This window comes from Paramisgurnus dabryanus, chromosome 4 (genome assembly GCF_030506205.2).
Source record: "Paramisgurnus dabryanus chromosome 4, PD_genome_1.1, whole genome shotgun sequence".
NCBI classification, from domain to species: domain Eukaryota; kingdom Metazoa; phylum Chordata; class Actinopteri; order Cypriniformes; family Cobitidae; genus Paramisgurnus; species Paramisgurnus dabryanus.
The window spans coordinates 44,141,683-44,159,846 of NC_133340.1; the positions used below are offsets into that span (position 1 = coordinate 44,141,683).

The following is an 18,164-nucleotide window of genomic DNA, read 5'->3' on the forward strand; positions in this document are numbered from 1 at the left end:
TACATACAATAACAATATGCATGTGTTTACTTTATGCTGTGCGAAGGTGTTAAAGATCCAATGTTGAGCTGTACCACACATACACATACAACCAGTTGTTTACAGATCTCTCACGGGGTTCACCTCTCTGTGCATGAACACGCTAAACATGTATAAAGACAGAGACAGGAAGAGTGTAATAATCAGGGTCAACATACCCAGACTGGAGTTTCCCCTGACTATAGTTATGGTTCTCTCATAGCCACTGGACGGGACAGAGATGGGTTTAGAACAAGCCTCCATCTCACTATTCTGGGACTGAATGTTTTTCTGAAACACAAACAACACACAGTATTATTGATCCTACTTTCCTTTCCATATTCGAGAGTAAAACAGACCTCCAGAACTGCTAAGAACCCTTTTAACATCTGTCATATAGCAATACTTCATTTTCAACGATGACAGTATTGATTTAGTGCATAGGAGTCAGTCCAGATCTCGAGAGGCATCCCAGGGCGAAATGGTGCCAGTGAATGTGTGACTGAATGACATTCATAGCATCAGGAACAATCCTCTGATGAGCAATTTGCCACACTTTTTGAAGCTGTTGTCAGATGTTGTCAAATACAGTCCTTGTTGTCAAGACTTTCTAATGATCACAAATCTCGCTCAAATTTGGAACCGAAATGTTTAGGCTCAAAACCTGTTTATAACCAAAGTCCAAAATGAAAAACAACTAGCTTTGATAAGTAATGTCACCAAATGGTCAATTAGGAACTGCATCACCTGTAATGTAAGTGTAATTTAAAGAACGATAACCTCCTTCTTTAGTAATGTTGTTGAAGCAATTCATCATCAATTATCTGTCATTCTTTGCAAATTGTATAAAATATTTTGGCACAATTAGACTTAGGGATGCACCGAAAGGAAAATTCTTGGCCAAAGCCAAATAAAATGAAACACTCAGCCGAAGGCCAAATACTAAACAATTTTTTTATTTTTCATTTTCCTAATTATTTTGCCAATTTTCTCACCATTGCACAAGTTACATTTTCAGAATGCCCTTTTTACTATATTTATTTCACATTTTTTAACAATGAATTTTTTTACATTCCAGCAGTCATAGACCAGTTCAAATGATGTAAACAACACTGGTCCAGAAACACTTCCTGTTACAGTTTGTGACAGTTATTTTTTATTTTACATATATTATTATCTTTAAGATGTTTGTTTAACTTCAGTTAATTCAGGTTTATATGTTCTGTTGGTTTATTTTATCCCAACGTTTATCTAGTGTTAAAAAACGGAAACAGGAAGTGCTTCTGGACCAGTGTTGTTTACATCTTTTGAACTGGTCTATGGGGCTTTTTACACCTGGTCACTTCTCTCATCAAATAATTGTAGATAGACTTGTCGAACAAAAAGCTTTTGTTTATAAACATTTTATTTCTTCTTTAATATAAGTGTGTTTGTCATGTAGGACTTTACTTGTTCTAGGAAGTTTTTATTACATACTGCTGACACTCTTCATCGTTCCTCTTCTCATCTATGACGACAAATACACAGGATCGCCGCCGCTGTTGCTGCATTTGCCCTACTGTCTGTGGTCATCAAAGACCTCATTGTTCGGTAAAATTTATTCGGTCTTTTCACTTGTTCGGCCGAACACCAGAAAATGAGTTTTTTGCTATTTTCGTCCGAATACTTCTGGTGGCCGAACATTCGGTGCATCCAAAACAAGACTATTTTTTCCAAAAATAGACAATAATAGCGCTATGTTGTCTGTAACCGATATGGAATGTTAAAACAGCTAACGGTTACCACAAACATTGCTCTAGTGCCTATTTTTAAGACATTTGAAAAGTTAGATGTGCGGTTATCAGAAATTAATGCATACCCACGGAACATTTCTCAGCCAATCACAATACAGCATTCAACAGACCAGTGGTATAAGTAAGGGATAATGTAGAGGCAGCCGGTAGTTATCAGGAAATAAGCCCCGACAGTGTGATCAGGACCCGACTATTTTGTCAAGTTCAGTCTCAGTAAGCTCTCTGTGTCTTGTCGTTGTTCGTTCTCCTATCCACTGTTTAAATGTTTTGTTTTTTCCGTACATGTTAAAATTATGGTTGTCCAGTGTTTGTCACAAGATGGCGCCAAACAGCTAGTAATCTTTATTGGTGCGGAGCGATTTTAATCGTACAAGTAGTACCGGCTATGCGTTATTACTTTGGAGCGGTTATTATTTGAAAAGAACGAACCTGCAAATGTCTCAACTGACCAATCAGAATCAAGCATTCCAGAGAGCCGTGTAATAAATAAATTATATATATATATATATATATATATATATATATATATATATATATATATATAAATAAATAAATAAATAATAAATAAATATAAATATAAATATATATATATATATATATATATATATATATATATTTAAAATTAAATTGATCAAAATTAAGTCACACCCTCAAACTTCGAATTAAAAAATGGGATCGTCGATGCTGCCAGGCCCCCATGTCACGTACGGTCGGCTTGCCAAGCGGGGGGAAAAAGCTCTCAGGGATTTATATTTTAAACACGAGGGATGTATTGCTACAACTCCTTGAAACTTCGGACAGAGCGCAGCTCTCTGCACGTGCGCGAGAGTGAGAGAGGCGCCAAGATGCAGCAGGTTATATTTTAAACAAAAGGGATAGTTTGCCTCAGCTTGCATGAAATGAATAAAACTGAACAAATACGTAAGGATTACTTATTTAGTTTATGTTTAGACTTCGAACAGATGCGAGAGCACGTGCACGTGAGACAGAGAGAAGCGCAGCTGCTTATGACGCGCTGGATTTATTTCAGATGTTAGAGGAGTCCAAGACGCATTTAGTCCATGTGCGTGCAAGAAGGAATCCTATAAGCTTTCTTGCATAAAGTGAAGCCCACAAACCCCCATGCGAGGAAAAGCACGCAATGTGCATGTTAATGTGAAACTATAATAATAATAAAAATAAATAATAATGACATAGCATTTTTATCTTTAAAAAAAGGGGAAAAAAATCGAGAATCGAATTGAATCGTGACCTTAGAGTCGAAAATGTAATTAAATCAGAGATTTGGAGAATCGTGACACCCCTTTATATATATATATATATATATATATATATATATATATATATATATATATATTAAGAAATGTCAATACAAGCTGTTTTCAGTTAAGACAAATCAAACAAGTATTTTAGTCTTTGACCCAAAATGTATACCTTGTATAAGTCGCTTGGGATAAAGTTATCTGGCAAAAGCGTAAATGTAATGTGTGGTCAGTAACAGACTGCTCAAAACGTGTTCTCCACATTCCAACCCGAAGGAATTTGTTGTACACACTTGTGGTCTTGAGTAAGGCAAAACCCCTCATGTGAATAAGAGATGATGTCACACAAATCCTGTCAACAAATATCCTCCCAGTTAAACCCTGGCAGCTAGAATGACCACACTAAATTAGGTCAGTGGAAAAAAAACACTTTCTCTTTGGCCTACCGAATGCGTCAGTGCAACTAGCTATAAATAACCACTGTTTACAAAGTCAATTGCTCTTGAAAACAAAAGTACAGGTTTACAAGAAAGCTATGCTGAAAATGATAAACCAATCCAGTACGTTTATCCTCTTCACATGCTCTACAAAATGCATTTGGTTCGAGCTGTTCAGTGGTATTTAGATTATTTACATTTAAGCATTTGGCAGATGCTTTTATTCAAAGTGCTTTACAATGTATCAGTATGTGTGTTCCCTGTGGATCAAAACCACGACCTTTGCACTGCTAATGCAATGCTCTACCAAATGAGCTACATGAACGCTAAGTAGTTTTTACATTACTGATAACATTAGTATTATGTTGAATAGTGATATCTTGTATGTGATGTCTGGAAGAAGCAGATACAGTAAGCCTGTAGCCTACCTGCACAATTCCTTGCTGATTGTTACGTGCTGAGTGGCAGTTGCCTGTTACATTAGATCCTAGGTCCTGGGTCTCATTTTCCTGTCAATGACACAGCTGTATTAAATACTCCATACTCCAAGTTCCTCAATTTTCTGTCTGGATGCAATCACATATGCACTACATACACACGGTTAACTTCACAAAGAAAAAGAAGACCTTCCTTTGGACCGATTTGGAGCCGTGGGACACACAAACACACCTGCTTCTTGTTTTAGGAGGTTGGTGTTGAAATTAAAGAGACATTAATTATTGAAAGACGCCAGTAACCAGAAACTCATGGGTCACAGTAACTGAGACGTGCTTTACAGAGAGTCTAGAAAACAAAGACCACCACCAGGCAAAGGGGAGTATATGCTATGCAGAATAAAATGAAATTAGATTAGACAAACAAAACAGAAGACTTTAGGTCTTAGTCTGGCTCTAGACTAATAATGCTGTATGATAAAACCCACGGCTCAGGAACGCTACAGCGTATACAAGATGACACAGGCAACACAATGCAATATCATTCCAAGGAAATAATAAGCAAATGTAAATTCAATAAAATTCTTATTAGGATTTCTTTACCATGAGGACTTTCAGAATAGAAACTCCTTTAAAATACAAACTCACCGGTTTAATTTGTCTCCTAACAATGTGCAAAATGAATGCATTGCATAAGCAAATTACCGGTCAGAATATCATTTTTATAATTAAACGGCAAACTCTTTTGTTTTGCTAAGGATAAATCCATAACTAGGCTTTTATGAGTCTTAAATAAACACATTGAAATAAATTTTGCACAATTTGATACACCCGCACGCACACACAAATATTCAGTTAATGCTCTTAACACTATTAAACAAGGACAGTACATTTTAATATAACTTTATTATTGGCTTCAATTCCTGTATAGCTCAGTGGTAGAGCATTGCGTTGCGTTTAAACCCAGGGAACAAGCATACTGATAAAATGTATAGCTTGTAATGCACTGCAAGTTGCTTTGGATAAAAGCATCTGCCATTGCATAAATAGTTATGTAAATTCTTGGCTGAGGTTGAAATCATGGCAAATTTGTGTAAATTCAGATAAATGAAGTTCTAAACATAGGTTTGGGAGGAGCCTAAACATTCAGTCCCGTCAATCACTCTGAGAGCTTATATAATCGAGTCAGTCTCCATGCCTTCCCAGTGAAGAATTTTCCGGCATCCCTCCTGTTCTCCAATTTCCTCCTTCATTTGCTCTTCCATCTCTCTGCATAGCTCTACAGGTGGGGTTTAAACTTGGGGCTCGAGCTGATCCTCGAATTCGAGGAGCCAAGTTTGTAATTTCACAAGGCGAACTTGTGAAATTACTACAGAGGAAAATAGTGGTAAAAAATGAACGAGTTATTTTGGACAATGATGTAAATAGTGTTGTTGAGATTTGTCATAATGCTAATGTACAATGGTAAACTATCAAACTAATGTAGGGAATCAGTTGTTCACTCATAATTTGGACAAAGCTACAAAATGTAGGGCTGACACCCTATATAGTGCACTTTATAGGAGATGGGGCGATTTTGGACACAGCTATGAAGTCAAAGTCATTATTAGCCACTGATAATTGAGGTCCTTGCAGTTTTAAATTATTCATGTCAAATTGGTGTAAATGAAAAAACGTACCACTTAACCATCTGTTTGTCACAAGATATGCAGAATAAAAACGTATAAACTTAAAAACTAGCTGTATGTTGTAGAACAGTTACTTGATAAATGAACTGAACAAATGTGTTTGGTTGCTGTAATGATAAATATCTTCATGTGGCACATTATTGAAGCCATAGAGATCTAAACAAAATCATTGTTACTTTTAACTATTATTTAGCAGAATCAAACTCCTTATTTTTAGATTCTCTCAGAAAAAATGTAGAAAAGTTTTTTGGGACGGTCCCTTTTAAAAAGGTCCTAATATGTTCCATTTAGGTACAGATATGTACCTTTGACCTTTGTGTACGGTGCATTCCTTCGCGGCCCTCCCTAAAGAAAATGTATGACATAAAACTGTTCTGAAACATTTTAATAAAAATAAATAAAAATATACATAGTGCTTTTGGTTAGTAGCCTTTTTTTTTAGGTTTAATTACACAGAATTCATGATAAATTTATGTATTTTATTAAATGTCATAAAACTAGGGCCCCCCTGGCACCATCTCGCGGCCCCCAGTTTGAGAACCACTGCTCTAACCAATGTGTACATTTAAGGTACAAAAGTGTACTTTTTGAAAAAGTACTACCAATGTGACACTTTTTACCTTCATGTACCCTTCATCTATAAGAAACTTTACCTTCAACTCGTTTTATTAAACTTTTAGTTTTAGATTGCTTAAAGTTGATTGATGTTGTCTGGTTTTAGCTGCTTGTGAGATCATTTACATTTACGGATTTGGCATACAGATGCTTTTATCCAAAGCAACTTACATTGCATTCAAGGTATATATTTTCATCAGTATGTCAGTATGTGTGTTCCCTATAAATCGTACCCACAGCCTTTCGTGACTATAGCCTTTAATGCAATACCCTACCAGCTGAGCTACAGGAACACGAGATAAATAGAAATATTTACCGGTAAGGGTTTGGATACTCCGATGCATACAGTGCCTAAAGCAGTGCTCTTCAGAACATGAACAGCCTCGGCTAGACTAGCGTGACTCAAGTCAGTCCCGTCGACGAACATCAGCCGGTCGCCTGGCAACAGGCGTGCATCCCTCTCTGCCAAACCGCCTGCTACCAGAGAGCGGATCACTATGACAGTCCGCCCGGGGTTCATGGGATCCTGAGAGAGTTTCGAAAGCGACAGTGCGGTAGAGAAAGAAAATAGTATATTAGGAGACAGGGCTGCTATGCTGTAGTACCCTTGTATTTATTGCTGCAACAATATGTCTGGTTCTCCTCCAGGGTTTCAAAACAACCGAGACTCTTCAAATCAACTAATGTGGAGACCAAACTCACAGCTGGTCTTGTTGTTGCGGTTTTGCTACACAAACACACATGCACACACACATACCTGGTAGTCTAGTATACTAAATCCCAGGCCAGAATCGCCTTTTTGCAGCTCATAAACTTGAATCTCGTTCTCCCACATGGCCTGATGGGATAGCACAGGAGCCTCTGCGTTCCCATCATCCTCTTTGGCAGTAACAATGGAGTTGTCCTCAGCCTGGAATTTTAAAGACAAAGTAACATTTTGATTCCAATGACATATAAAGTGAATTCAATAACAGGAAAAAACATTATGTTTTAATTTTACATTATTATGTTATTAGTTCCTTTTACATTTGACTTGTTTTTGGTTATGAATAAAGAAAACATTTTTATTATTCAAATGTATGAAAATATTTGAGCAAACTGTCTCCCTACCCTGATTCACACTGTTGAGCTTATAATAATTTATATCTTAATTTGCTTTTACAAGTTCGCATTAACATGTAATCAACAGGGTGACATGATAATAAAGCATACTTGGGGAGGGCCCCGAGCTCAGACTTTTAGCCCAAACCCAGAGTACTCCCCCCTCTCTAACTGGAATAGATGTAGTTGAGAGTGAGGTGATGGGGTGGAGGACGGATGCTGCAAAACTGCCATGGGACAGAGGTGAGAGATTTCTATATATAGAGACTCTGTTTGCACTGATTGGTTGGATTACATGACCATCCTGGTTTGTACTGTTTGATCCTGGAATGTTTTGCCTCAAAAAAATTAATTTCTTCTCGACTGAACAAAGAAAAACATAGAGCAAAGCGCGATGCAACTGTTTTTGCTAGTTTTAGCCTGGTAGCATTTTCACGTTCAGCATTAAATTGTTTAAATAACAAATCCATTTGCTCCCATTTGTGCCCCCATTGGTGTTCTGATAAAAAAAAATTTCAGGCACATTGCTATTTTCATGCAACTAAAATAGACTTCGCCATTGACCAACTAAAACCTGTTCTATAGTCTAAAGTCAATGGCGCAATATTATTTTAATTATTTAAAGAGCGTATTAGTAATATGAGCCTCTAAACTGGACAACAATGGGCGTTTGCTTATTTCAAACATGGACAGCACACAAACGTTTTAAATATGAAAAATTAAAGGATTAAAATGTAAAAAGTTTTTATTGAGTCTCTTGGACATAAATGAGGACAGTTTACAGGACTTTAGAAGGCGTGAAGAGTTGCTTCACCTGTAGCCTCTTAAGCATGTTTTTTTGCTTTTAAAAGTGCTAATATGGCATTTTTTTTAAATGCCACCCCACATATACATTTATTGTATAGGACGACTTTGTACCTCTGGATATGGTAAGATGAGAACCATTTTTTTAAGTAATATATTTCAAAACACTCACGGCGCTGTTCGAGTGCTGAAATGGCTGTCATTGGTTTATTTAAACTTACGCCCAAAACACACTCATTACCCATTTCGAGAATAAGGCCAACCCTTTTAGACTGTGTGCCAGGCGCATATACCATTTTTCCCATTGTTAAATTAGTAGTGGATTTGGACACACCCTTTTAGACTGTGCGCTGTACGCTTTAGACCATGCGCTTAAAGCGTTAAAATAGGGCCCATAAACATCTTGGATGACATGGGGGTGAGTAAATTATCTGTTTTTTTTTATGAAAGTGAAGTATTCCTTTAACATACTAAATTGCAATGCAAAGGCTAGTATGAAACAGTACCTAGAAAAGGTGCCACATAAATACATTACATTAAATTGTAAATTACTACAGAAAATTGAACTGAATTCAACAGTGGCAGTGCAGATTTAAAACTCAGACTATTTATACTACTTAAGTGATTGTAATTTTTACTCTATACATATCTTTCAAAAGAATTATTAATATCTTTACTAGCAAAATTTTCTAATGAGGAAAAAATTCTTTATGAAACACAATCAATTAAAGAGTTTTGTTTTCTAATGAATTTAGATAATCTTACAAACAGCTGTTTCTTTGAAATGTCATGATTGACACACACACACACACACACACACACACACACGCACGCACGCACACGCACGCACACGCACGCACACGAGCACCTTTTCATTCAATTCTGCCAGTAGATCCTTGAGGGTAAGTTGTACATCATCATCCTCATCCTCTTCATTCTGTGTGAGTGAAATGAGGCGACTGCACACCACACAAACTCTCACAGGAAGTTCTTTCAGCCAACTCACTACTTCCTTATGTGTCTCCCCAATCAGAGTCATCCCGTTTACCTGCAGATAGAACAAACACGGCAAATCTTTGATTCTGCCAATCTGATCCTTTGGGCTTTTCTACTGTCAGGACGTGCTATTTTTAAGTCTCTGTCATAATTGATATTCATGTTCAGTCCTACTTGGATAAAGAGCGAAGCATAAAACAGAATGCAGAACGAAGGGTGAGTGCTTTTGGTTATTATGCAAGTGAATGTTACCATCGTTTATGATACAGGTGTTAAAACAACACAATCTGTAAATAACAGCATCTACGTTTGCGCATTTGGCATAGGCTTTAATCCCAAAGGCATGTTTCATTAAAGGTAGGGATGTCCCGATCCGATCACGTGATCGGAAATCGGCCCCGATCACGTGGTTTCAGACTCGATCGGAATCGGACGTTACCTCCCGATCAGGACTCGGATACATATGCAGGGTTTAAAATCCATTAAGTTCTCGCTCTGCTCCGCGCCAGTGTACGCGCTGCGCTGGTGCGTGTGAACTGAAGAGAATAGGCTTGTTCGACTTCATCTGGCTGCCGGTTCTTGTGGTGCTGCATGACGTCAAAGTTCCACGAGAGCGATTTAAAAGCAAACTCCTCCGTATGATTTCGCGGATCACTCTCGCGGTAGTTTGACGTCTCTCGGCTGTCGATTGTTGCGGCGCCGCATGAAGTCGAACAAGCCTATTGACGTGCTTTTATTCATAGGCTTCACACTCGTGCGTGCAAGGAACCCACGACAAAACCGCGTTTTTACCGCTCATTTAAACGACGCGTTGATCGTTATTGTCAACATGTGCTCAGACGCAGTTCCGCGTCTCACTCAGAACCTCAAGAACGCGCATTCGCGCAGGAGCATTTGACATTACTGTAGAGATGAGAGAGAGAGAAAGAGAGGTAAGAATGGTGCCCATGTCGAAAAAACTTAATAGAAGTCTAGAAACAAAGTATTAAAGTATGTATAGCCATGTCACTCATCTCATTACAAAATGTTAACTAGATAACTCGATACAACTGATTGTATAGTTTAATAAAATAATGTATTTTGATTATACAAATGAATCACGACCTAACTGTAGGTATTTTTTAACTAACTGCTGACCAGCTTAGGGAATCTCTATGGCTAATTTATAAGATATATTGCTGAATCAGTATGTTGTTTTTCTTGTTAATTGAGTCTTTTTGGGTAGCCTATCTTATGCCTAGAATGAGTCAAGGAGGTTAAGTCTTATAACTTCATTCAAAGTTTGATCAATTGTGCATAATGACATGTGCACCAAATGCATATAGGGTGTCAGACTCATAGATTTGCATAATTTAAAGTTCAGGTTTTAAAGTTTGGGTCAACATGTGGTACAGCTTTAAAACTGAAACTTATAAAATCCTATCAGAGATACAAAATGTCATTGAAACACACCCAGTGGCTTTGCTGTCATCAGGATTAAACATGTTACCCATCGAACCCTCCCTCCCAGAGCCTCCCTACAAAACAAACCCCAATTTAACCCCTGAACATATATACTCTATAGTCATTATTTTTTAACACATCTGTAGTTATGCGCTGGAACATAAGGAACATCCTGGACTGGTTCTGTTTTTCGCTCTTCTTTATTCTTTTTTTTTTTAATGTATTATAGAAGTATCGGATCGGGACTCGGTATCGGCAGATACTCAAAATCAAATGACTCGGACTCGGACTCGAGGGCAAAAAAACCTGATCGGGACATCCCTAATTAAAGGTATACATTTATTAATACAGGTATGTGTGTTCCCTGGGAATCAAACCCACATTTGCTCTGGAAACATAATGCTCAACCAAGTGACACACATCAGTAGTGCTTGTTTGAAATTATCCACTTATTTTCCCAGAAAATAGTGTTTTAGTGTTTGAAGGAGATACAGTACAAGGCTAAAAGTATTGCGACACGCCCCTACTACTACCCCGTAATTCCTATGAAGACAAATCTACAATGACATTCTGAGGAACCAACTATGTGCCTTCCAACGTTTCTTTCACAGAATGAAAAAGCTTCTGTGCAAAAAGCGAGGTTCATAAAAAAACTGATACAATGACACTTTGTAGAACTGTGTGCCTCCAACTTTGTGTCAACTTTTTTTGTCAAAGCCCTTAGACACAAAGCAAAGCCTATAAAGAATTTGCTGAGCCTGGTGTAGAAGATCTTGTCTGGCCAGCACAAAGCCTAGATCTAAACCCAACTGAACAACTCTGGATAAATCGGAATGCCGACTTTGAGCCAGGCCTCATTGCCCAACATCAGTGCCCGACCTTACTTACTGAGGCTTTAATGTCTGAATGGAAGCAAATCCCAACGGCTATCAAATGCCTTCTCAGAATAGTGGAAGCTGTTAATGACATAGTTTTGAAATTGTACATTCAACAAGCATATAAGGGTGTGGTGCTTGGGTCAACATGCTGTCAGCTATTTATAAAATGTATAAAGTGAACCTCTAGAAGTTCATCTCCAGGGTGTATGATTCCTATCAGTCCTATTGGACCCTCTGGCAGTATCGAGCAGATATAATGATGACCTTCCTTAGTATCCAAACTCACACCTAGACCACTGCTCTCACTGAACTTCTCAACTTGGCCAACCTGCACAAACACATAACACATTTATAAAAAAAAAGTAAATATAGACACAAAAATAGATTCAGCATATACAATATATTGACATACCAACACTTTAATACTCACACATCAATTTACAATACAAACAGAATACAAATAAGACGCACCATGATTTCATATTTAGGGCCCAGTTTGGTTTGCCACGTCTCCTTAAGCCTTTTCTCCTCTTCCTCAGACATTCCGGGTACTGAAAAAAGAAGTCAAAGCATCACACAGACAATAACAGTAATGATAACATCACAGCAGAGTACAAATAAACACGTCTAAAAATTGTGATGGTGTCATGATGATAATAATTGTGTTCATCAATTCCTTCTCCGTTCATCTGACACAGTTCACCCCAAATAGCAAACCAACATGCAAAATGCTGGTCACCAGCATACAGAATGTTGTGTTTTGAATGCTGGTCCCAGCGTGGATTTCTGGTTTGCTGGTGGTTCCACAAGACTTCTTATCAATGAGTACCCATGTCAATCAGCTTCTTAAAAAAAGACTCTGATGGTTGTCCAGCATGTTTGGTGGTTCAAGGAATAGTTCACCAAAAAAGTAACTTCAGCTCTCAGTGGTTCTTGCATGCCTATTAATGAAATCAGATTTGATCTAACCGACGTGTTGCCTTAGTTAAAGGGGACATTTCACAAGACTTTGTAGGTGTGAGCAAAAATATGCCATTTTTTAGGTGTGTCCTCTTAAATGAAAGTGAGCTGATCTATGTACTAAATGGCAGTGCTGTGGTTGGATAGTGCAGATTAAGGGGTGATATTTTCCCCTTCCGACATCACAAGGGGAGCCAAATTTCAATTAGCTATTTTTTCACATGCTTGCAGAGAATGGTTTATCAAAACTACGTTACTGGGTTGATCTTTTTCACATTTTCTAGGTTGATAGAGTCACTGAGGACCCAATTATAGCACTTAATAGGGCTGGGTATCAGTCTGAAGGGAATCACAAATCATATTCATGGATGATATTTATGAAATAAAGTTTTATAAATATTATGTTACAGTATGATGTAAGCCAACAGAGTGGCTTGATAGAAACAACAATAAAGTGGTGTGCTAGACAGTACAATACTACTTGTGTACTGCATGTGCTGCATACACCGATCACTGTGTGCACTGCATGACGTTGAACACATTTCCACCATAGTAAAAGCAGAAAGGATAATTTAACATAAATTATTAAGAATAGAAGTTATATACATGTAGAATGGCATGACGATGAGTGAATTATAAGAAAATATGTTTATATTAGGGTGAACTATTCAGTATCAAACAGTACAAACCAGTATGTCTGCTTAATGCCTGTATGTAAATGAATAACACTTACTTAAACAGCAAAAAAAATCATGCTGAGATTTCTTAAAGAGGTACTGTGCCCATCTGTCACTTTCACTCTTACAAACTGAGGGATTTGTCGAAATTGTTGTCTTTGGTAGCCACCAACATTGCACAAATGCACTAGATTTAAATTAAGCTGAAAATAACCTATAATATTTCTTTATCACAATGATTTTCATTTTTACAAAAGCACTTGTGCAGTTGCAGTTCTACATCTTGGACTCTAAATAACAGGTTTGCTTTGACTGAACTGAGGTCAGAGAAAGAACAAATAGGAACAGAAGGTGTTATTATAAGGAGTTACTGAATCTTTAAAACATACAGAGAAGTTCAAGTAAAAGAGAATTCATGAATGAATGTAAGTGAAGCAAAGTAAAAAGTTTCACTAACTTTTCTCTCTGTTGAAGTTGAAATCGCGTCGTTCAATGGAAAGAATTTTCCCTGGGGGCAGCGCTGGCTTTGATTCTGGTAGGCATGGGGGTAGCGGAGGGGGCAGGAGACCCAGTGGGGTCAAGGGTTTTTGGGTGTTTGTGGACATTGTGGGGGTTGTTTGTGTTCCAGATTGGGAGCCGTTGTTCAGCTCCACATGTTGGCCAGTCAAGTCCAAAATCTCCTCTGCCTTCGGTTCACTGCAGTCATCCGCCTGAACAGAAGCACACTGACTTTTTAAGCTATAATGGTGTAGGACCACTCTGTTGATGCAATTGTCTTCATATTAACATAATTATACATACTTTATACCACGGGGATGTTGAATGCTTTATTATAAAATGAGCGGTTCTGGTCCTTCATTGATTTGTTGAATTGGACCATAGTTGCTCTTTAATACAAAATTTAATTCACCACCGTTTGTTTTAAACCTATTAAAACCTCATGCTGTGCAGGTACAACTGTTTGAACAGTTTGAACGGTTTGAACTCACAGCAATAATGTGATCTCCAGTGTGAATTTGTCCATCCTGATCCACTCCACTTCCCTTTAGTACGCTCTTAACTACAAACCCATTGGAGTCTATAAAAACACACAGGACACCAATCAACATTAAACATTTAATTTAGACAACGCAGCTGCCTGTGTCTCCTACTGTACAGTAGAATGACAGGAACATAATCATGTTGAAGGATGGCAATATTGCAAAATCATACCTGTGTCGAGGTTTTCCACAGATTTTGTAATATTGAAGCCCAAACCGTTCATGTTTTTAGTGAATCTGGCACTGGACTCTACTTCATTACCCTCCAGTGAATCCTGTAGAAAGATAATCCTTCATTTTTACAGCCTTAACTTTTTAATATGTGTATTTGCAAAGTCAAAATACAGTGACAGTTTGGCACTTTGGCATTTAGATCATAACAATATTTTAATCAAGATTAATGACTTACAAAGTGTGAATAAAGTTAAGTCTCAATTTAAACACAAACTCCTTTTCTCTCTGCACATTTACAGACTATATTGACTTTCACTCACTCAACCTCTAAACCCTTGTGTGTTAACACCAATTAATGTCCATCAATGTGTCTGTGATGTAATTTTCACACAATTCAATATGTTAGAGAATACTTCAACCAAATGCTTTATATTTTCTCACCCTTATGTCTTACCATTGTAAGACCTATTGAGTGACATAATTATAATTTTAGGTGATCTATACTATTTAAAAGACATATAGCACATGTACACACACACACACACACACACACACACACACACACACACACACACACACACACACACACACACACACACACACACACACACACACACACACACACACACACACACACACACACACACACACACACACACACAGTCTGGTTTCCATGTTTTGTGGGGACATTCCATAGACGTAATGCATTTTATACCATACAAACTGTATATTCTATTCCCTTTACCCCCCATGCCCCATTCCCTAACCCCAACCATCACAAAAACCTTTCTTGTACCTTAGATTTTCAATAAACATCATCTTGTTAGATTTATAAGCTTGTTCCCTCATGGGGACATCAAAATGTCCCCACAAGGTCACAAAAACACTGGTATTCCTATCTTTGTGGGGACAATTGGTCCCCACAACGTGATAATTACCAGGTACACACACACACACACACACACACACACACACACACACACACACACACACACACACCTGAGTTTCCTGATGCAGAGCAATGGGGGGTGAGAGGTCATCATCAGTGGTTTCCCTGGCGATGAGAAGTTTCACTTTGAAACCAGAAAGACGGAGCTCCTGTGCCACCTCATCACTGCTCATGGAGGACACGTCAACATGACCAATCTGGAGAAGTAGATCACCGGTACGCAATCTCCCATCCTGTGTATAAAACTGTGGGGTCAGTGGATTTGGGTAGGCTTCTTCATTTCAATCTGTATGAATAATTGTGTATGTATGTGAATCTCTGCTGATGTTAATACTTTTCCTGCTATCCCATCAGGTAAGATGGTTTTAACTATGGTGCCGGTCGTCTTTCCTCCCACGATGCCGAAACCCAGACCCGATCCGTCATTTTGTAGCTCAATTAGATGAATCTGTCGAGGCTGTGTAGCAAATTTGATCAATGGCATTATAAATATGTACAATCCAGCTCCATTTCATCTTAACTGAACGACGTCCAACATTAGCAGGTATTCTTACAGTGTACTACAGTCACATGAGACTGAGGCTTTCACAGCAAATATCAAACCGAACAAGCCTAGGTAAAGGAAAGTTAATGCATAACAATGTAAAATGCTAGATGTACTTCACTTATAGTGGTAATGTAATCAGATTACTGTGGTTCTGTAACATAATTAAGCTGACAGGTAAAAGTGAGGCGGATATACGGCATAAGATAGATGTAGGGTGATATAATCTATATGAAATACAGTAAGAGGCACGCTCTACAACTACAGTGGCAGTAGGCGGGAAAATAAGGCCTGGAAGTCTCAAAGGGGACATTTCACAAGACTTTTTTAAGTTGTAAAATAAATATTTGTTGTCTCCAGAGTACGTATTTGAAGTTTTAGTTTTTCATAAACACTTAAATCAAGAAAAGTTTTCTTATTCCATTGGCAGATATTTTTGCTTTGTTTTAAGCACAAATTTGTCTAAAAATAAGACTTATTTTCCTAGGTCATTTTGCTCATCAAGAAAATGCAACTTAATTTAAGAATTTTTAGATATTTTTACTGAAAACAAGACAAAAACACTAAGTAAAAAACTTCAGGAGGTTTGCTAATCACACAAATTTTAGTTTCTTACAATAATATGGGTAACATAGTTGAATAGCTTTGCTGGCCAAAGGCAAATGTACGCTATTTTAGTTTTAGTAAAAATTGAAAAAGCAATGACATTATTTTGTGTGACAGTGTTCCTGTAGCTCAGTTGGTAGGGCATTACATTAGTAATGCAAACACTGCAAAAAATGACTTTCTTACTTAGTATTTTTGTCTTGTTTTCAGTAGAAATATCTACTGAAATATCTATATCTAAAAGTCATTTTTTGCAGTGAAGGTCATGGGATTGAATCCCTAGTGATGTTAAAACACAGTAAAAGCCCTTAAATCCCAGAAAATTGCCAGTGTGCCTTTTGTGTGGATGCAAACACATCTCATAACTGATTCTGGGATCGTTCCTGTAAAAGAGTCCTTCGAATAAAAGGATCTGCCAAATGCATACATTTAATGTAATCCATTGTTTACTTCTATAGTAAAGACTTCCCACTATACTATAGAAAGGGTCCAAATGAGGCTTCTTCTTTATGTATTAAAGGAACACACCCACATTTTGGGAATTTAGCTTATTCACAGTATTCCCCAGAGTTAGATAAGTCCATACATACCTTTCTCATCTCCTTGCGTGCTGTAACTCTGTCTGACGCAGCCCCCACTAGCTTAGCTTAGCACAAAGACTGGAAGTAAATGGCTCCAGCTAGCAAACTGCTCCCAATAAGTGACAAAATAACGCAAACATTTTCCTATTTATGTGTTGTGATTTGTATAGTCACAGCGTGTACAAATAACAAGGTCATATGAGACATAGCCATCTTTTAACAGTATACATACTGGGAACTATATTCTCTGAAGACGAAGCACTGCTACTTGGGCAGAGTGATTTGCACAACTCTGACCAAACTCTCTGCTCCTCACCAGGGGACTTCTTGGGTGCTGCGAGCAAATCACTCCGCCCAGTAGCAGTGCTTCGTCTTTTGAGAATATAGTTCCCAGTGTGTATACTTTTAAAAGATGGCTGTGTCTCATATGAGCTTGTTATTTGTACACGGTGTGACTATACAAATGACAACACATAAATAGGATAGGATAATGTTCACGTTATTTTGTCACTTATTGGGAACAGTATGCTAGCTGGAGCCATTCACTTCCAGTCTTTGTGATAAGCTAAGCTAGCGGGGGCTGGGTCAGACAGAGTTACAGCACGCACAGAGATGAGAAAGGTATGTATGGACTTATCTAACTCTGGGGGATACTGTGAATAAGCTTAATTCACAAAATGTGGGTGTTTTCCTTTAAGAAAAAAGTTATAAAAAGTTGTCAATGGGTCGGTACCTTTTCAAAAAGTACACTTTTGTACATAAAAGGTGTATATTGTTACCTAAAATATACATACCGGAACCAAAATGTTACATATTAGGACCTTTTAAAAGATACTGTCCCAGTGACAACATTTTTATATATTACATACTATATATAAATAATACTTTTTTAAAAGGATGCTTACACTGAACTGTCCAGCAAGACCGCAGAGGTTTTTGCAGAGAGAGACAGTATGGCTTATCTGTGGGTGGTTAACCTCTGTCATTGGTCCTCTGGCTACAGTTAAGGTCACTATAGAGGCAGCTTCCTGAAGAATCTTCACAGCCTCTTCCTGTGTTACCGAGGAGTCGAACAGCTTACCATTAACTGCCAAAATCTGATCAGCCTCACACAGACGTCCATCACTGGAGCAGTAGAGGGGGTATGGAAAGTCGATATCTTGT

The 18,164-nt window shown here is 37.9% G+C and overlaps 1 protein-coding gene across 1 annotated transcript in view; it reads right to left on the minus strand.

Moving 5' to 3' along the window:
- LOC135736009 (multiple PDZ domain protein) overlaps nucleotides 1-18,164 on the minus strand; it is a 53,014-nt gene that overhangs the window by 25,593 nt on the left and 9,257 nt on the right. Inside the window, exons 6-18 of the mRNA XM_065254742.1 lie at nucleotides 17,906-18,125; nucleotides 15,604-15,726; nucleotides 15,320-15,502; nucleotides 14,319-14,421; nucleotides 14,096-14,184; nucleotides 13,564-13,816; nucleotides 11,941-12,020; nucleotides 11,651-11,797; nucleotides 9,021-9,200; nucleotides 7,005-7,157; nucleotides 6,564-6,773; nucleotides 3,939-4,019; nucleotides 198-309 (exon numbers count right to left, since the gene is read on the minus strand). Of these exons, the coding sequence (XP_065110814.1) occupies nucleotides 198-309; nucleotides 3,939-4,019; nucleotides 6,564-6,773; nucleotides 7,005-7,157; nucleotides 9,021-9,200; nucleotides 11,651-11,797; nucleotides 11,941-12,020; nucleotides 13,564-13,816; nucleotides 14,096-14,184; nucleotides 14,319-14,421; nucleotides 15,320-15,502; nucleotides 15,604-15,726; nucleotides 17,906-18,125 (1,934 nt within the window). The remainder of the gene's footprint in view (nucleotides 1-197; nucleotides 310-3,938; nucleotides 4,020-6,563; nucleotides 6,774-7,004; nucleotides 7,158-9,020; nucleotides 9,201-11,650; nucleotides 11,798-11,940; nucleotides 12,021-13,563; nucleotides 13,817-14,095; nucleotides 14,185-14,318; nucleotides 14,422-15,319; nucleotides 15,503-15,603; nucleotides 15,727-17,905; nucleotides 18,126-18,164) is intronic.